We start from the raw sequence: 18,698 nt of genomic DNA, 5'->3' as shown, positions 1-18,698 counted from the left end.
TTTTAGGGCTGGACTGGAAGGGTGTGGCTTATTTGGGTAAAACAGTTATTAAATGTGTATGAATTAAGGCTGCCAAATTAATATTCGAATTTCGAATATTCGTAGAATATGGAAAAAATATGTACATTCGAATATGAAAATGTATATTCGAGGGGGTTAGGGCTAGGCACGTGTGTGATGTGATGACATCATCAAACGATAAAGTCGACTTCAACTCAACTTTTTACTGAGTCGAGTCGACTTGCAAAAATCACAAGTCGTTAATGCCCTGCTCTGGCTGTAGATCTGCTATTTTAGAATTCTTTAAGAATTCTCGCCTTTAACGACACGCCCAAAATAGGGATGCCAGCTTGAGTGGTTAAAAAATCAGGGCGCATAATTATATTGAAAAAGTTAAATAATGGCAGATGTATTGAGGATTGACTTCCATTATTCTAAATGGAGGTGTCACCTAAACCAGAGGTCTTCATCAGGGGGTCCGGGACCCCTAAGGGGTCCCCAGAGTTACTACAGGGGGTCCTCCAAATCTTTGAGTGATAGAAACTTTTTTCTTCTTTTTCATATTAACCACTTGAACACTAGTGTCCATATAGGAGAACTTTAGCCAAAAAATAGCAGATCTACAAGCTCACAACGCCCCGCAGCGGGAGGCGGCGTGAGCCCAGGCCGTAAGGCCTGGGCAAGCCCACGATAAACGCCCGCGCAGTCCGGTGCGCATTTCCGAACGCACCCTTTCCCCACACTCGGACTGAAACACCAGTAAAAAACACCATCCCGTGAGCTTGTAGGGGGTCGGTTCTCCATTCCGAAACCCCCCCCATTTCGAAACCCCCCGTTTTCGAAACCCCCCGTTTTCGAAACCCCCCCTTTTCGAAACCCCCCCTTTTCGAAACCCCCTCTTTTCGAATTTTAATTTTCGGAATTGCAGTCGGGACCTCGCCATTCCGAAATTTTGAATTTGAGCAGATTATTCCACCAGCAGGGCTTAAGGTGAGCCAGAACGGCCGGACCCCCGTCAACACTAGGGCTTTGCACATAAAGAGTGCTGCTGCATTATATCCTATATTAATTATATTGACCTATAATTGCAACATGTCGATAATAAAGTGAATAATATGAATGCCATATAGGCCTATTAATTATATGGACGTATAATATGCATGACGCACTGTGCGTCCTGTGCGTCTGGGAACACATTGCCAAAGGGCACCAAAAAATAAAAAAAGAAGAAGAAAAGGCCAAGCCGATCATCATCATAGATTCAGAGCCTAATAACTAATATGTAGGCCTACCGGTATTTGCTCCGCCTAAAAATAAACACGGAATGCATGCCAAAATATTGCGTGATGCCTGATCAATGGTTGTTGTGATAATCGATTTGGGTGCACGGTGGTCGCCCGCAGTAAGTGCCCCTGCAGGCTGGCTGTGCTGCTCCTGCATTCATTATCATTATTCATTACTGTCTGAAAAGTCATCCAATAAACTGAATAAAGACTGTGAATTGTGAATAACCCTTTACCTACTGTCGCTGCCGGCCTGCCGCTATGATGTGATGTGATGTGATGTGATGTGATGCATTTTGAAGGTCCATGAAGAAGTAATCCGTTATTTGGGGTGACGACAACCAGAATGCAGAATAGACTATCATTAGTTGTCTGAGAATGTGCCACAATGGTTTAAATTATCTAATGTAACTTTGAGAAGCGCAGAGCTGGTCAGAGTCCATTCAGACCAGCTGTGGGACTGCTGCGCTAATTGGGTTGACTTGACTCGTTGACCCTATAGGCCTACTTGCGCTATTCGGTTTATTATTGAAAAATGGAAATGCAATGACAGTAGGCCTATTAATTCATTTATCTGTCTGTCAGTCAGACAGACAGACAGACAGACAGACAGACAGACAGACAGACAGATTGATAATTTTTCCATTGCACACGAGAACGTGAAGTCAGTCAGTTCAGCACCGCAGGCAGCCCAGCGTGTTAAAAGTGGTTGCACTTACGTACGGTATATGAGACAGAAATGGGCCTCTAATATTTGATGACAATTTGGCCAATGTTTAATTTGTCATGTTAGAAATGTGCAGATACTGCTCTATAGACGTAGACTTTGTTGGTTTGTTTACTGTTAAAATGGTGCATATTAAGTTAATCATCTGGGGACAAAATAATTTGGGTCCCAACCCACAGGTTGAGAACCACTGGTATAGCTCCCAGTTACCAATGGATCAATTAGCGCGGTCATTATTTGCTTTCAAGGAAAAACAAACAATAGATGTGTGAATTGCGCCGGTCATTAGCTCCTGCTGTGACATCAAACGAATATGGTCCACCAATATTCGTGGCTGTTTGGTATTTTCGTTTCAGGGCAGATGGTCGTTTATTGATCTCATGTGCACGCGCACACTCGGCTGTAGAGACTATTTGGAAAGTCTGTGAGCAGATCTAATTGTGGGGATACAAAAACAATGTTTTCTAGTCTTAATTGCATTATGATTTTGTTTTCTTGTTTCATTTAATTCAATTAGAAAATACAGCGCTGCAGTAGAGAATACAGGCAATGAAACATTGTGCTCATGGTAGATCATAGAGCCATGTGCGGGTTAAATCCATATTATATAATATAGTTATGTTAAATCCCCCTCCCGACAGTCCGCTCCCATTATAGATTTCTGACCTAAGGCCCGTGGCCGTCCCCTCAATAAATGATTTCATTTCCTCGATCGTGCATAGTTTATTTTGTGAGGAGTTGCTCAGAGAGTCAGATAAAAGGAAAGTGCCACTGGAGTGAGGAGAAATATTGTATGTATCCTATAGGCTATGCCTAAAATAGAATATTGCAGGCCAAATCGTGGCAAATGGAGACGTTTTACGCGCGGCGAAAGCCTGGTGATGCGTGGTTACGCACGGAGCGGGCTGCGAGGAGAGAGTGATAGAACAGAGAGGGAGGGCGAGAGGAGAGACAGGGAGAGAGGAGAGATAGAGAGAGACGTTGAATATACATTCATATCTTGCTAAACTAAGTATAGGCTCTATATGATTTGTCTGGTTTATTGCAGGGTTTATCGCCGCTGGTTTTATTTTTTGATCGCCCGTTTCCGACCGAGATAAGCGCCGCAATTTTGCTGGGGTGCACTGTTGATTTGTATACATTTGAAAACTTGAATTGGGACATTGTGCATGAGTAGGCCTATACCGTTGTTATACTTACATTTTTATGTTAATAATCATTCATAATTCCATTGTTTTATTTCCTTTTTTTTGCCGTGGAGTAAATCTCATGTCTACTTTGAAATAAATATACAAGTTCAGCTGTGAAAGATCACATTTTAAGCCTGGGCTTTGTTTAATTTGGCTTCTAATTTAGTGTGTAGACAAAACAATAAGTTAAGATAATACGATGTACTGTATAAAAAGCATACAAGTAAAGTGTCCCGTCTCACAGCTGTGCGTGTTGAGTGCAACTACAGCTCTGGGATGAAAGCTGCTGTTGGATGTTTTAAAAGGTGTGCGTTTAACTGTAAATTCTGTCTGGCATCATAACTTAGTTTCGAATACCGTTATGTGGTAGATGTGCGCACATTGTGTGTTGGGTCACAGGGGACGGGGACGGTGGGAGAGAATTAGAAATTAGTATAACAGACATTCATTGAGAATTATAGATCAGAAAAGGCCTTCTGAATGTTGATGGGTTTTTGGAGAGCTGTCCAAGAGCCCCAAATTACGCATGAACGAGAAGTAAGCTGCGTTTCAAAGAGAGAGAGAGAGAGAGAGATAGAGAGAGAGAGAGAGGCCGCCGCTGCAATCCATTTTGTGCCCGACTGCGCACTTTTTCTATGCACCACCCACATATCAAATTAATTAAACAGAGCAGGCATCACAACCATTGATCTGGCATCACGCATGCTTGCTTGCATGCATGCATGCATGCATGCAGTGATAATTTTTAGGCGGCGAAAATATGAGTTATTATGATGATCATGATTCTTTTTTCTTTTTCTCTCATTTTTTGGTGCACTTTGGCAGCGATGCCCGACGCACAGTGCGTGCGCGTAGAGAGAGAGAGAGAGAGAGAGAGAGAGAGAGAGTGTGTTATAGGCTATTCGGAATGGAGGGGTGCTATAGAAAAATAAATAACACCGCCACCATAATAAAGTCAATGTTCGAAAAGGCGGTGCTGTTTCCTTTCGGAATGGCGGGTCTTATATAACATTTGGACACACCGCCATTTCGAAGAATGGAATTCGATGGTCGGAATAGCGAGATTTCGGAAAGGCAACGTGCACCCAGCTTGTAGATCGGCTATTTTCGGCAAAGAGGTTTGGTGTAGAGGGGAAAAAGAGCAGACTAAGTACAGAGTGAAAGGACAAGTTTATTGACGGTTCAAGTGGTTAAATATCTGAAAACACACATTTATATGAATCCAAAATACACTGATGATTGTGCTGTCAAACAATAAAACTATATGGAGTCTATGAAAAAATGTTGGGGGTCCCTGCTTCGTCTCTCTCTCGACTAAGGGGTCCCTGGGCCTGAAAACGTTGAAGACCCCTGACCTAAACCTAACCTAAACCCTAACCCTAACCTCAGTGGGGGTGTTTCTGAATGGCGATGTTTCTAAGTGGGGGTGTTTCTGAATGGAGATCTTGTCCCCCGATATGGTTGACGATGGTTGTGTGGCTCTAAACTCCCTCCTCCACCTCACAGGCGACGATGAAGCGGACGTAGAGTGTCTGATCCTGGCTGGTTTGAGCGCGGTACCGCGGGACGCAGCGGTGCTGGCGGTCAACGCCACAAAGTACAGCTGCCGCGCCGCCGGGGGAGCGGGGGCCGTCCGGGAGTTCGCCGAACACATCCTGCTTCTCAAGAAGAAGGCCAAATCTCAGATGGAACAGGAACGCATCGACCAATTTTAAACACCAGACCATAAGAACCAATCCTGACTGATCCAAGTCGATCCTCACTAATGCATTGGTTCTAAAATATTTTCATGTCAAGGTTCCCAAAAAAAAAAATGTATATACGTATTTATATTTGGCCACGGACGCCCATTTGAAAATATTTTTTTGCCAGGGGCCTTCATAAGAAAAGATTTGAGTAAACTATCTCAAAATGATTCATTAATTTCCCAAATTGGTTAAAATGGTTTCATTTTGCTGGGGACCCGCTGGAGGCTTCTCAAAAAACCCTGGGGGTCCCTGTACCCCACTTTAGCCGGTTTTCCACAGGCCCAACTACACACCACTCCACACCACACCGCCCACTTGTGTCAGGTTTTCCACTACAAGGAACTGGGTAGAGTGGTGTGAAAGTGGTACTTAACGGGGTACTTAAACAGCTCCACTCTCGAGTGGACCCGGCCTGGGCTAAGTGAGGCCAAATCAGTGACGTATACACGCTGCTGATACTGATTGGTCAGAGACAGAGTCTCACGGCTGAGCTGTGTCTTTCAACACAACAACTTGAGACAGATTTTAGTATGCAGTCACGGCTGCAAATCAAATATAAAAGCAAAGCCTATTTGTTTTATATATCTGTTTATAAAGAGGACGATTAGGCAGAATTGTGTTCCCCAGCCCTGCAGTTGAGATACCACGAAGCACCAAGAACATTAATCAACACAAACAGTGGACATAGGCTATATCGTCGCGAGTCGCAATTATCAACGGCAAATGCGTCGGCAATCCGTTATTTTATATAGATCTCAGTGAGATGTCTCCTGTTTGTATTTGTAACTGCATGTGTTGAACGAATCTACAGTAGCCTACATGACATGTACTGTCCTGTTGCTGCACTAGCATAGCCTCTACATTAGCTTACTTCTTTTGGGGAGTTTGGCCAATAAAGTTATAATTTGACCATGAACATCCCAACGTTAGTTGTCGCTATAGTTGTTAAGACTTGATGAAGACCTGTGTGAGTGTGTGGCATCTAAAACATTGTCCACCACCACATCTCCGTGTTGAATGGGGAAAAGAATCTACAGTAGCCTACATGTACTGTACTGTAGCTTAGCATGTATGCTAGCGCAACTAGCCTCTACTCTTCTTTGTGTGGTTTGGCCAATAAAGTTATTATTTGACTATGTTCACCCCGACGTTAGTCGTCGCTATAGTTGTAAAGACTCGATGAAGACCTGTGTGAGTGTGTGGCATCTAAAACATTGTCCACCACATCTCTAAAAAAATAATTAGCGCAAGTTAGCATCTCCGTTGTGTTTACAGACTGAGAACGAGTATCCGTATGTTGAAAGGGGCGTCGATATATTTCGGGAGCGGAGGGGAGGAGGGGGAGAGGGGAGGAGGAGAGGAGGGGGGGTACTGTAGTGGAAAACCTACATAAAAAATGCGGTGCGGTGCGGTGTCGTGCCGTGTCGTGTAGTGTCGGGCTAAAAAGTGGTATGGAAAACCGGCTTTTGAGAACCAATGCATTAGACTGGAGGATAGTAGCAGTTTTGATTTGACGCCAAATATACATCAGTCCCCCCATACCCCCAAATCACTCACATACACTCACATATTAGCACCATGCAGAGCCAGTTTTCCCAATTTCTATAGTGATGGGACAAAGGCCTATTTCCCCATCACTGACCCAGGGGGTGGTCAGAGCAGGGGCATAGTTCCGCGAGCCCAATACGGAACTAAAACTTCCTATGATTGGCCGCTAGTTGCGCTGCCCCCCCCCCCCCCCCCCGGCCGATCGCAAAAAGAATTGTTCTCCTTTGGATCCCATTCATTTTCCCCTTTCGTTTTCTAACCTTAATTAACACTTTCATACATACTTTATGGTTCCTATCGCTAGTTAAAAAGTTGCAACAGTTTTTAAAGGACAATTTTGTTTTTTTTTACAACAAGGGTTCATATTTTAGATTGTAATTAGAGTAAATAAAAAGTGAGTGTTAAAATGTTTTCATTTGCTTCGTTCTATTGTTTTATCACGTTTACCGTGCTGAAATGTGGGGCATGCGTACACATGGGGGCATGCATATAAGTGGCTAAATATGTCTTTTTAGACACAATGAGCCAGCAGTTTCTTTATTGCTATTTACAGTAACACTTCTAGCCCTCATAAGTCACATCCAACCATGAAAGGTTGCGTTGTATCTTGGGAATGGGCTTATTCTGTGTAAAATGACATATTTAGCCACTTGTAAGCATGCTGAAATAAGAATCTCTAAAACAATAGAAAGTAAATGAAATAATTTTAACACTCATCTTTTATATTCTAGTTGTCCTTTAAGAACAGTTTTAAGTGTAAAAAAAAACTTTCATCTGTCTCTTTTAACAGTTTTGAGCTAAACATGTTTGAACTAGGACGCTCTCAACCAATATTGTGTGTGATTATATATCGCCCTCCTCAATATAATAAGGATTTTATAAACGAGTTCTCTGTTCTCCTAGCTGAGATAATGCCAAAATATGACATGGTTTTAATTACTGGAGATCTGAATTAGCATGTCTGTTGTCCTACAAATCCACAAGATAAAGACTTTTTAAATGTTATTGAGGCTTTTAATTTTGTCAGTATCTGGTCCCACTCACGAGCATGGGCACACACTCAACCTTGTTTTATCTTGTGGTATACCTGTTTCCAATGTAATATCCGTGATGCAATTTTTTTCAGATCATCTGCCCATTTTATGTGCGTTCTCTCTCCCCATTTCAAAACTTCCTTTTTATTTCAAAGATTTTTTGAAAAAGTGATTCATGCTTTTATCACCACTCGCCTTGATTACTGCAACGCACTTTATTTGGGGGTTAGCCATGGCGGCCTTCATAGGTTACAGCAAAATGCTGTTGATCGCCTTTTGACAGGCACCAGAAGGCGTGACCACATTCCCCCCTGTGCTGGCTTCACTCCACTGGCTCCCTGTGCGTTTTAGGATTATGTTTAAGATTTTATTGTTTGAACTTTATGTCCACAAAAGGACATGGAGATCAGCAGGCAAGCTGCTGCTGGTGGTCCCTAGAGCCAATCTAGTAGGGGTGATCGAGCCTTCTCTGTGGCTGCCCCTAAGCTCTGGAATGAACTCCCCCTCACTATCAAACTGGCACCCTCACTCTCTGTTTTTCTGTCTTTTGAGTTTCTATTTTATGCCTATTTGTGTTTTTATGTATATCTTTGTTTTTATTTCTGATTTGCTGTGATCCTTGTACCTTATTGTTGTCCTTTGGAAACTTTCTTTAAAGCATTTTGGTCAACTCTGTTTTTAAATGTGCTCCATAAATAAAGTTGGATTGGATTGGATTGGATTGGATTGTCTACTGTCTCTCAAAGGCAAGGTGCAGGTAGCTTGAAAATGTGCAGATGGCACGGATTTCAAACTAGATTGTAAATTGTAGATATAATAGTAATAATAATAAAACGTACACTGTATATAGCGCTTAAATTACTAAGTACTCAATGTCGCTTTACAAAACAAACAAAATAAAAACGACTTTATTATCAGGTAAACTAGTTAAAAGGTTAAACTAGGTAGACAAGAGTATTAGGTAGGGAATGTGAGTCTGAACAGTGGTCAAGTTTTGATATGACATCATATTCACTATAAGTAGTCTGTACACATATATAGTATATTAGCCTGGAACACAGACATTGTTCAGAATGGATAATATGGAAAATCGGACAGATCCATGTTGATCACATGACTGTAGAGATACTGTCTACCGATTTGTTTGCGGGGAGAACATCTTGCGGGGAGCACTGCCTTTTGGCCCGGCCCTCCACAATATTTTCTGTTGTTCATGTGGCCCCATGGAAAAAAATAATTGCCCACCCCTGCTCTATAGCAATGATTACTGCCACAATATGGAGCTTAAAACGAAATCACGTTTGTGTTTTAACCAAAACTAATTACCCTATACCTTTAATGCACAAATTATCAAGTCAACAAGTGAGGGTGAAACAGTGAAGAAATGGTGTAAACCCAGTTCTCACATTAATACATTGTAGGATTCCTGATTCTCATGAATATGTTGTAGGAGAAACCCACGTAATAAAAGCAGCGCAAGCAACAGAAAAACTGAAAACATTAAAAGTGCACAAATGCGAAAACTCAATAGTGACACACCACCATCAGGGTTTAAGGCAGTGTTGTTTTTGAGATTTAGATTTAGTTTTTGATTTAGTTTTAGTCATAGTCTTTTGAATAAAATGTCATTTAGTTTTAGTCATAATTTAGTCACTTGAAAGGTTTTAGTTTTAGTCTAATTTTAGTCGACTAAATATCATATGTTTTTAGCGACTAAATCTACAGTTGATTTAGTCAACTAAAATATATTTTGGCAGGCCTTGATGGCATCATAATAATGCTGAAAATAGCAGATCTACAAGCTCACAACGTGTCGCGCTGCGACGCGTTGTGAGCTTGTAGATCGGCTATTTTCAGTAGGCAACACTTGAGAGCAACCAAACATAAAATTACTCTCTTCTCCACTAGTCCCTCCCTAACGTTTTCGTCTAGTTTTTATTTTGTTGACGAAATTGTCAATATATTTAGTCTTAGTTTTAGTCATCACAGCTTAAAAAAACACTGTCGACAAACAATTTTCGTCATAGTTTTAGTCGACGAAATCAACACTGGTTTAAGGCCATCTTTAAGTGTCAACACAGACTATAGGGCTGTTAAGTATGACATCATTTTGTAGGCAGAGGAGCATTTCTGCCCCCCAGTTTCCGTGAATCTTTTTACTATTTTTACTATTTACACATTTTTCTTCTCTTTGTTGTTGAAAGGAAAGTGTTAGAATTATACTTTAGTCGTTATTTTTGTCTCGGATCTGTTGAAAATAGCGAGGTACAGAAAATGCTCTGGGGGCAGATTCTCCTCTGCCTACAAAATGATGTCACGGCTTAAAAGCCCCATAGAGACACCTCTAATCATCTACTAAAGGTTCAATATTAAAAGAGAGAGAGAGAGAGAGAGAGAGAGAGAGAGAGAGAGAGAGAGAGAGAGAGAGAGAGAGAGAGAGAGAGAGAGACCAGATAAGACGACATAATTACAAGGTACCAAAAATAAACAAGTGTCACAGAAAGGGTGAATGTGCCTTTCCTCATTGATGCCCTTCACATGATGTTAAGTGCAGATCCTGTCGGCAGGCCTGTTTGTATGACAATAACATTGATATGGATAACATGGTGAAAGCGTGAATGACCTGTTGTCTTGACTTCTCTTCTCCATGTTTCCCTGACATCTTCATTTATCTATCTGGAATAAAATAAAAAAAAACATAACTTTTAAAAAGTAAAACCCAAACACACTGTCTGGCATAATAAGATATTACAGTCTTGCAATTTTGTATTTAACTACCACAAGGTCAAGGTACCCACTGAGCAATAGTCGGATACACGACTAGTTATTTTTTAGCCATCATTTCAACCAGCTAGAATCCGGTTATATTCACACCGAAAATATACTTTGCAATTTATTCCATAATTCGATAACTATTTATTAAAAAAACAACAGTAGGGTGCTTAACTGATCTCCTAATATTGGACTAACATAATTATAATATCCGTTGATCATTATTAAGTATAGTTTAGATCTAGCCGAGATTTAGCCGACTAAGTATAGTCGGCGTATCTACGTTTATATTTAGACAGAATTTAGACAATTGAAGTTAATCCCTGTTTTAATAAATATTTATTTAAAAAACAACTGCACATTGCAGAACTGATAGCCAAATATTGGTGTAAAATTATTTTAATAGCCATTCATCACTATAAGGTATACGTCTGGACGGTCTGGGTGTAGTCGTTTTAAATACAGCATTTCAACCACTATCTTTAGACCATGTAAAAGTTATCCTTGGTACTAAGGCGCGGTAAGCCGGTAGAGTGTTAATTAATTACCGTGATTGTGTGTAGTCACTCACTGTAAAGTGGAAACGTCCAAACAGCATGCTACTCTGAATTACATTTCTGACAGCAAGTTGCTGTCAGCAACACACACAGTCAAACACAGCCGCGGCGCCGCCCCCGCCAAAATAATTCAATACGTATTGATTAAACATAATAATTGTAATCGCTATAGGCTTATTGGGCTCCCAATACATTTAGTTTCCTCAACAATGCGCACTACCCTAAAATGAACACAGGTGGGCAATGTCACCTTTTAATACGGCCAGAAAGTCTATACTAATATATCAGCATTGATGGCCGAATGGATAGCATCGCCGACTTGAGTGCCAGAGATCATAGGATCGAATCTCACCGTCTCCCTACTTTTCACAACTTTCGACGGCCGCTAACGGCGAAATGTAGACTTTTTGTATCCGACTAATAGTGGTCTAGTGTAGCAACCTGTGTAAATATAGCCGACTAAACAACTAGCAAAAAATTGCAAATCTAGACCTTTACAACACTGATTTTCAACGCGTGGTGTAGAAGATAAAAACACCACTATTAGGCAACTAATAAACCTCAAAATGCTCAGTGGGTACATAATGTAAATAACATACAGAGACTATGTTAAAATACTCAGTTTGTCAAGATATTCTTCTAATAATAGCCTACAGTAACTCCCAACATAACTATAACAATGACAGAGATGAATGATAATGTGGGGATCAGATTCACAACGATTGATCAATAGAAACACTGACAGCCAATCAAAAATGATCCCACATTACAGGATGTCACATTCAACACGTCTCTCGTGTTCAATATGTTTGCATAATGTAATTGTTCATCACCGTGGATGCTCTCATCATCATCATTAGGCCTACATGCAGTTATCATTCTTTTTATGGCTCTGGAATCCTGCATAATAATTAATCAAACATTACGGTGTAATGTTTCTGCATTTTACAAGCATCAATATCACTGCTAAACTTTATCGACCACAGTTTAGATCCCATAACACAGAGGGACAGTGAAATTGACTGTTTGGTTGTCATAACTACCTCTGTAACATAAGGTATATTCAGTGATTGTATTTCATTCAAATAAAAATATAATTGGTACATTTTACATTCATTCTCCTCACTAGCATGTGTGTGCTGACCATATAAGGACTTCCACCATGGCCCGTGTTACGAGCATAGCTTGGTTTTCAGAGGTGGCCAGCCAGTCCTCGACCAATCAGGGTAGAGTAGGCCTATGGCCATAGTTATGTTATGATGTTTAGTTATGATGGTCAAAATAAAAGTTTTGAGAACCACAGTCGCTCTGAATTAAGAACGTCTGCTAAATGCCTAGATAGTAAACTACTGAACTCATAAAATGCCACAGTCTCGTAGTAAATCAGTATCATACATATCCTGAAGCTGGAGACGTAGGCCTACCGATATTCAGTGATTGGGTCTAATGATCAAAACGAGAACATTATAATGGTGTTACAAATCTATAAAAAACAAAACATTTCCTCGCTGTAAGGCCAGTAAGGGACAAGATGACCCCCGGCCACTTTCATTATCACTGAATACACCTTTAAATTACATGACAAGATGTTGATCAAAGTGACACATGAGGTGTTGATGAAATGACCATTTACGGTTCTCAGCAGCATTAGCTCTGCAGCTGTTCTACATGAAGATAGAATCTTACCAAGAGCTGTTCCTGCTTTGACCTGAGAATAAACTGGATCTTCAATTTGCTCTGGAGCTGCTGATTCTGTCAATGGAAAAAAAAACACACAGAACGTGTTTCAGAACGGGTACACATTATTGAGTATTATTATTTCATGCTTTAACTATTAAAAAAATAGCAGATATACAAGCTCACAGCGCGGCACCGAGTGCCGCGCTGCGAGCTTGTAGATCTGCTATTTTTGAAAAATCGTGAAAATTAGAATTTTGACCCGATTCTATAAGTGTCTTTTGAATCCTTCCCTAAGACTTTTTGAAAAACCTATGTTTCTGTGTCAGCAATCTGGCCAGCCATCGTCAAAGAAAAGGTCCCTTTCACTTAAATGGAGCTCAGTTAGTCTGTTCTTGAGAGACTACTATGTCAGTGGTTCTCAAACTTTTTCATATGAAGGCCTAAATGGGTTAACAAATTACAGTAGTGCATGCACATCCAAAATTATGTTTTATTCAAGTGAAGTTTCAGTGTTTAACCATAATTTATGAAGCTGTGTACATGTCTTTTCCACTGTAGTGGCATTTTCTCATGCATTTCAATGGAACAGATGCATATAGGAAAAATGCATGTTGTGAATTGAAAGTGTACATATGTGTAGATGGACATTTCACCTACCTTTCTTATTCTCGCCCTTGCCTTTGGTTTGGTAGTTAACCTGGGCGTAGGTCACATCTGATTCTACAACACAACACACAAGTCAGAGCAAAATAGTATTTATGTAAAACCTGTTAAGAACTGTGAGTTGATCACCGGAATCAGTCAGCTTAATTATCCTTACAGTTTAGCTCAAAATATAAATGTATTTCTAATTGTTGCTGCTATATTTGTAGTAAGTAATGAACTAAGAGGAGCAATCATAAATTACACCTAAAAGTCGTTCAGATGAACAATTTACAGAAAATATTGACCTCGTTTACCTGCAGGGACGTGCTGGCCATTGGGAAAAGCGGGACAACTCCCGAACGGCCGGTTCATTCCCGGCCGGTCCAGGCCGGCCTTTAGGGAAAAAATAATAATAAAAAATGTCGGCCTTCGTTCCATTTTGGGGGCTGTGCGGCCAACAAAGTAAATCGTCACTGTCGGGCAGAAACCTCGTATCTCCAAGTTTCAAATGGATACATTTTTTTGCAAAGCAAAGCCCTGCTTCATCATACAAGGCTGTTGCACAAAAGTAGTGAAAACAGCCGATCTACAAGCACACAACGCCTCGCACCGCGAGGCGTTGTGTGCTTGTAGATCGGCTGTTTTCACTAGTTTAAATCATTATTAAAATGATAAATACAAAACAAACGGTTTTGGACAGATAATGTTTCCACCCGACAACAACGAAATATAACGGGAAAAAAATGAGGGCCTCTCCAACTCTTTTTCCCGGGCTGAATCAGGGGCCCAGCACGTCCCTGTTTACCTGTGTGTGCTCGAGTCCAGTGTTCACTTCAGAATACCAAGAACTCTCAGATGGATGAGCAGCTTTCTCTGTGGAGGAAACTCTGTTAGGAACTCTCTTGTATTTATGTTTAACTGATACAAATGATTATGCACTGTTACGAACGCACATGTATTATTTGATTGGGTTGAAGGGGAAGTCCATAAACTTCACTGTAAACATATTTAATGTACATGTCATGTTTGTTTTTTGTTTGCTCACCCTTCTTTTTCTTGCCCAAATATTTCAGTTCAATCTGTGAATATGTCACATCACTGGAGTCAGCTGCAGGCTCGTCTGAAAGAAAGAACCATAGACATACACAAACAAACAAACAAATAAATACATGAATAAATACAACAATGAAGTAATACATGCAGCATGAATGTATACATAGTCATACATAATTATGATGCACATGAAAAATCTGCATTTCTGCATCTCCCTCTTTGAAACCCAACATTTAAAGGTGTAATAATGAATTATAGTGCTGCTCTAGCATTTTGAGAAGCTTTTCATTGATGTTGGCACCACCTGCTGGTAAAGCAAAACAGACAAGTTGACTTGATAACTTAACAATTTTTTGACTGACTGACTGACTGACTGACTGACTGACTGACTGACTGACTGACTGACTGATTGATTGATTGGCTGACCATGCTGAAGTGGGGTGTGGCTATCATCTGGACGTCCTCTCTGGTTGGTCCTCTGGTCTGCTGCTGTGTCCTGATTGGTTCCTTGGTTCTCGACAGATCTATTTCAAGATACGTATTTAGCATCATAAAGTAGTGAATAAGATATTGTGATCATGTTTTAATATGACTATACAAATGGGATCCAATCAGGGACGTGCTGGGCCCCTGATTCAGCCCGGGAAAAAGAGTTGTAGAGGCCCTCATTGCGCGTGTCCCCAAAAGGAGAGAGATCTCTCTCTATAGCGCTGCTGCTACTCAAAGATTTGCCATTTCAGATCATGACAAGTGACAAGCCAGTGGGCCAATTACATGAGTTATATTTCGTCGTTGTTGGGTGGAAACCTTGTATGTCCAAAACCATTTTAAAAATCATTTAAACTAAAGAAGCAGATCTACAAGCACACAACGCCTCGCACCGCGAGGCGTTGTGTGCTTGTAGATCGGCTGTTTTCACTACTTTTGTGTGACAGCCTTGTATGATGAAGCAGGGCTTTGCTTTGTGAAAATATTGACAAATTTGAAACTTGGAAATACGAGGTTTCTTCCCGACAGTGACGATTTACTTTGTTGTGGCCACCCAGCCCCCAAAATGGAATGAAGGCCGACATTTTATTTTAATTTTCTTTTCCTAATGGCCGGCCTGGACCGGCCGGGAATGAACCGGCCGTTCGGGAGTTGTCCCGCTTTTCCCAATGGCCAGCACATCCCTGGATCCAATGCCTCCCTGCTTGGCACTCAGCATCAAGGGCTTGACTGAGGTAAAGGTATGGCATGTCCAGGGGATGAATAACAGGCTTGATGTAAAAGTGTACATCAAGCCACCTCACACTAGTATTGACACAGATTTTCCCTTGACCAATGGGCCATATGGCTCAGAATTGCCTGCAATAGTCACCTGCAATAGTTGACTCTGTAGAACAGGGGTGGGCAACTTTGATGATGGAGAGGGCCACTACATTTTCACACTTGCAAAGGGTAGGCGTTATAAGCCTTTGGCTTCAGCCTATTTCCTTTTCGGTGCCACTATGTACTAGTGGATTTACCTAAACAATTGTATTGTTTTAATGGACCGAAATAAAGATTTACTACACTCACTCCAGAGGGCCACAATGCACATACATAGCAAAAATAGCCGATCTACAAGCTCAAAACGTGTCGCAGTGCGGTGCATTTTGAGCTTGTAGATCTGCTATTTTTGCTATTTTTTTATTGGAATCCTGAAAGTAACTTCTTTTTTCCATCTTTTGTTTTTAAATTTCAAATACATTTATATGTTCTTATGTTAACTTTATGAACTTAAATACAAATACATTGGACATAAAGAATAGTAAATACAATAACATTTTAATACTAGTCATTTAGCTACTAATATAGACTGAAGTAGCCTAATTAAAGTGGGTCATTTTTCCATGTTTGGAATAGTAACAGCTGAAATCAATAATATATCAGTACTCCAATATCAACCTGCGGGCCGCAATAAGTGAAGGTGGGGGCCGCATGTGGCCCCCGGGCCGCCAGTTGCCCATGTATGCTGTAAAACATACATGGGCAACTGGCGGCCCGGGGGCCACATGCGGCCCCCACCTTCACTTAATGCGGCCCGCAGGTTAATATCAGAATACTGATATAGTATTGGTTTCAGCTGCTACAATTCCAAACATGCAAACATGACTGTTTTAATTACTTCAGTCTATCTTAGTAGCTTAATGACTAGTATAGTAGTACTGAAATGTTAGTCTTTTTTTCATATATAACATATTTGTATTTAGGTTAATAAAGTTAACATGAGTATAACTAAATGCATTTGAAATTAAATACAATTGTACATTTCAGGATTCCAATTAAAACATAACAAAAATTATTCATGTTTCCAATTCAAAAGAAGCAAAAATAGCAGATCTACAAGCTCGAAAGTAGATCTTCTATTTTTGCTTCTTTTGTATGAGATACTAGAAAGACAAAGTAGAATGTAGCAATATGCAATGTGGCCCTCTGAAGTGAAGGTGGAAATATAGTGGCCCTCTCCATCATCAAAGTTGCCCACCCCTGCTGTAGAACATATAAACTTCCAGTTGAAGGAAGGACATTTATTATCAGGAACAGTAGAAACATCAGTACCTGATGCAACATAGAGCTGTAATAAAACATATGTAAAAAAAAAAATATGTTAGTGTTTTACACTGCAAGTCATTCCTCTGTGTTCAGTGTGACAACATAATGTAGGAGGGAGTTTATTTAAAGTTATAACCACTCGTTGAGTGGTTCTCACCTTTAGATGTTCTGTATTGACACAGCAGGAGCAGAAGGATGGTCAGTAGAATCACAACAAGTCCTACAATCAACCCCACTAAATGTAGAGAACTCTGTTCCACAGGTACAGTCACTGGAGGTTGAGGAGAACCAGATATAGAAGGTTGAGACACTATAACAACAATACAATTATCATTTGAAATAAACAGATTAGTATTAGAACAACTCATTTTAGCATTTAGGCTGCAGTGCTTTAAAATAAAGTGTGGTTCAGCTACTGCTATAAGCCTGGGAGACCTGTTGTGTTAGTGTGTACAAGTTACACAAATAAAAAAAATTGTATTTTCCTACCATAAATGTAACAATGAATTATGACAAAGAAAAGTAAAACATTAATGAATTTACCGTACCTCTCACTGCCATCCAGCTCTGTGGTGACTCTCCTCCAGAATATTTACACCTGTAGAATCCCTCATCAGACTTAGATACAGCAGGTATGATCATCTCTCCATTGTTTTGAGTTTGGACCAGTTCTTCATTTCTATAAAAGTCCACGTTGGAGAGAGACGAGTCTGTTATGTGTTTGCATCGAAGAGAGACAGAATGTCCCTCAGTCACAGGGTGAACGGGACTCACCAGGATGACAGGACCATCTGTGAAATAGGTAACAAGTTAAAAACTGTCCAGATTCCACACGATTTAATTACTTGATGGAATGCTGCAGTATTGTTTTGAAGTAAATGAAGTAACTGGACTCACAATGTATTGTGATGTTGACAGCATTGCTGTACTCTCCCAGTCGAGACTCACTCACTACACTCTGGTGACACTTTGAGCTGGACATGGTTTGACACTTTCCAATCTGTAGTATGTTCCTTCACAGCTCACTGAGCAGGGACGTGCTGGCCATTGGGAAAAGCGGGACAACTCCCGAACCGGCCGGCCGGCCATTATGAAAAAAATACAAATAAAATGTCGGCCTTCGTTCCATTTTGGGGGCTGGGCGGCCAACAAAGTAAATCGTTACTGTCGGGCAGAAACCTTGTATCTCCAAGTTTCAAATGTGTAAATTTTTTCGCAAAGCAAAGCCCTGCTTCATCATACAAGGCTGTCGCACAAAAGTAGTGAAAACAGCAGATCTACAAGCACACAACGCCTCGCGGTGCGAGGCGTTGTGTGCTTGTAGATCGGCTGTTTTCACTAGTTTAAATCATTTTTAAAATGGTTTTGGACATACAAGGTTTCCACCCGACAATGACTAAATATAACTCATGTAATTGGCCCACTGGCTCGTCACTTGTCATGATCTGAAATGGCAAATCTTTGAGTAGCAGCAGCTCTCTCTCTCAGTCGTCCTCAGACCGACAGCGCTATAGAGAGATCTCTCAGATGCCCTCTCAGATGCCCTCATCGTGCAGAGATCTCTCTGCGCGATGAGGGCCTCTACAACTCTTTTTCCCGGGCTGAATCAGGGGCCCAGCACATCCCTGGAAGTGTTGAGTTCTGTTAGAACTCACCGTGAGAGAAACTGTCTGAAGAATGAACATCTAAAACACAACACAGGATCAGAGGTTACACATTGCTATATAGTGAAATTAACTCAAGAAAAGCAAGAATAAGATCAGACGATGTGAGAGAAAATATGAGACAAATTGAGTAAGTGAGGCTGTCTGAAACGAAACTAGAATAATTGAATGATGGATTATGAGTCACACTCACAACCAGACCACACAAACTGTGGTTTAC

At 40.7% G+C, this 18,698-nt stretch overlaps 1 protein-coding gene across 1 annotated transcript in view; it reads left to right on the top strand.

Annotated features, from left to right (window-relative positions):
- LOC308292361 (N-acylneuraminate cytidylyltransferase-like) overlaps nucleotides 1-4,915 on the top strand; it is a gene marked incomplete at both ends in the record, with an annotated part of 33,237 nt that extends 28,322 nt beyond the window's left edge. The window contains one exon of the mRNA XM_080734674.1: nucleotides 4,707-4,915. Within this exon, the coding sequence (XP_080590800.1) occupies nucleotides 4,707-4,915 (209 nt within the window). The remainder of the gene's footprint in view (nucleotides 1-4,706) is intronic.
- Between the last annotated feature and the right edge of the window lie 13,783 nt (nucleotides 4,916-18,698).

The sequence above is a fragment of the Nannobrachium achirus genome, assembly GCF_963921795.1.
Source record: "Nannobrachium achirus genome assembly, chromosome: 10".
Taxonomy (NCBI): Eukaryota; Metazoa; Chordata; class Actinopteri; order Myctophiformes; family Myctophidae; genus Nannobrachium; species Nannobrachium achirus.
The sequence above is the reverse complement of the archived record's forward strand: the minus strand, read 5'-3'. Positions and strand labels throughout refer to the sequence as shown.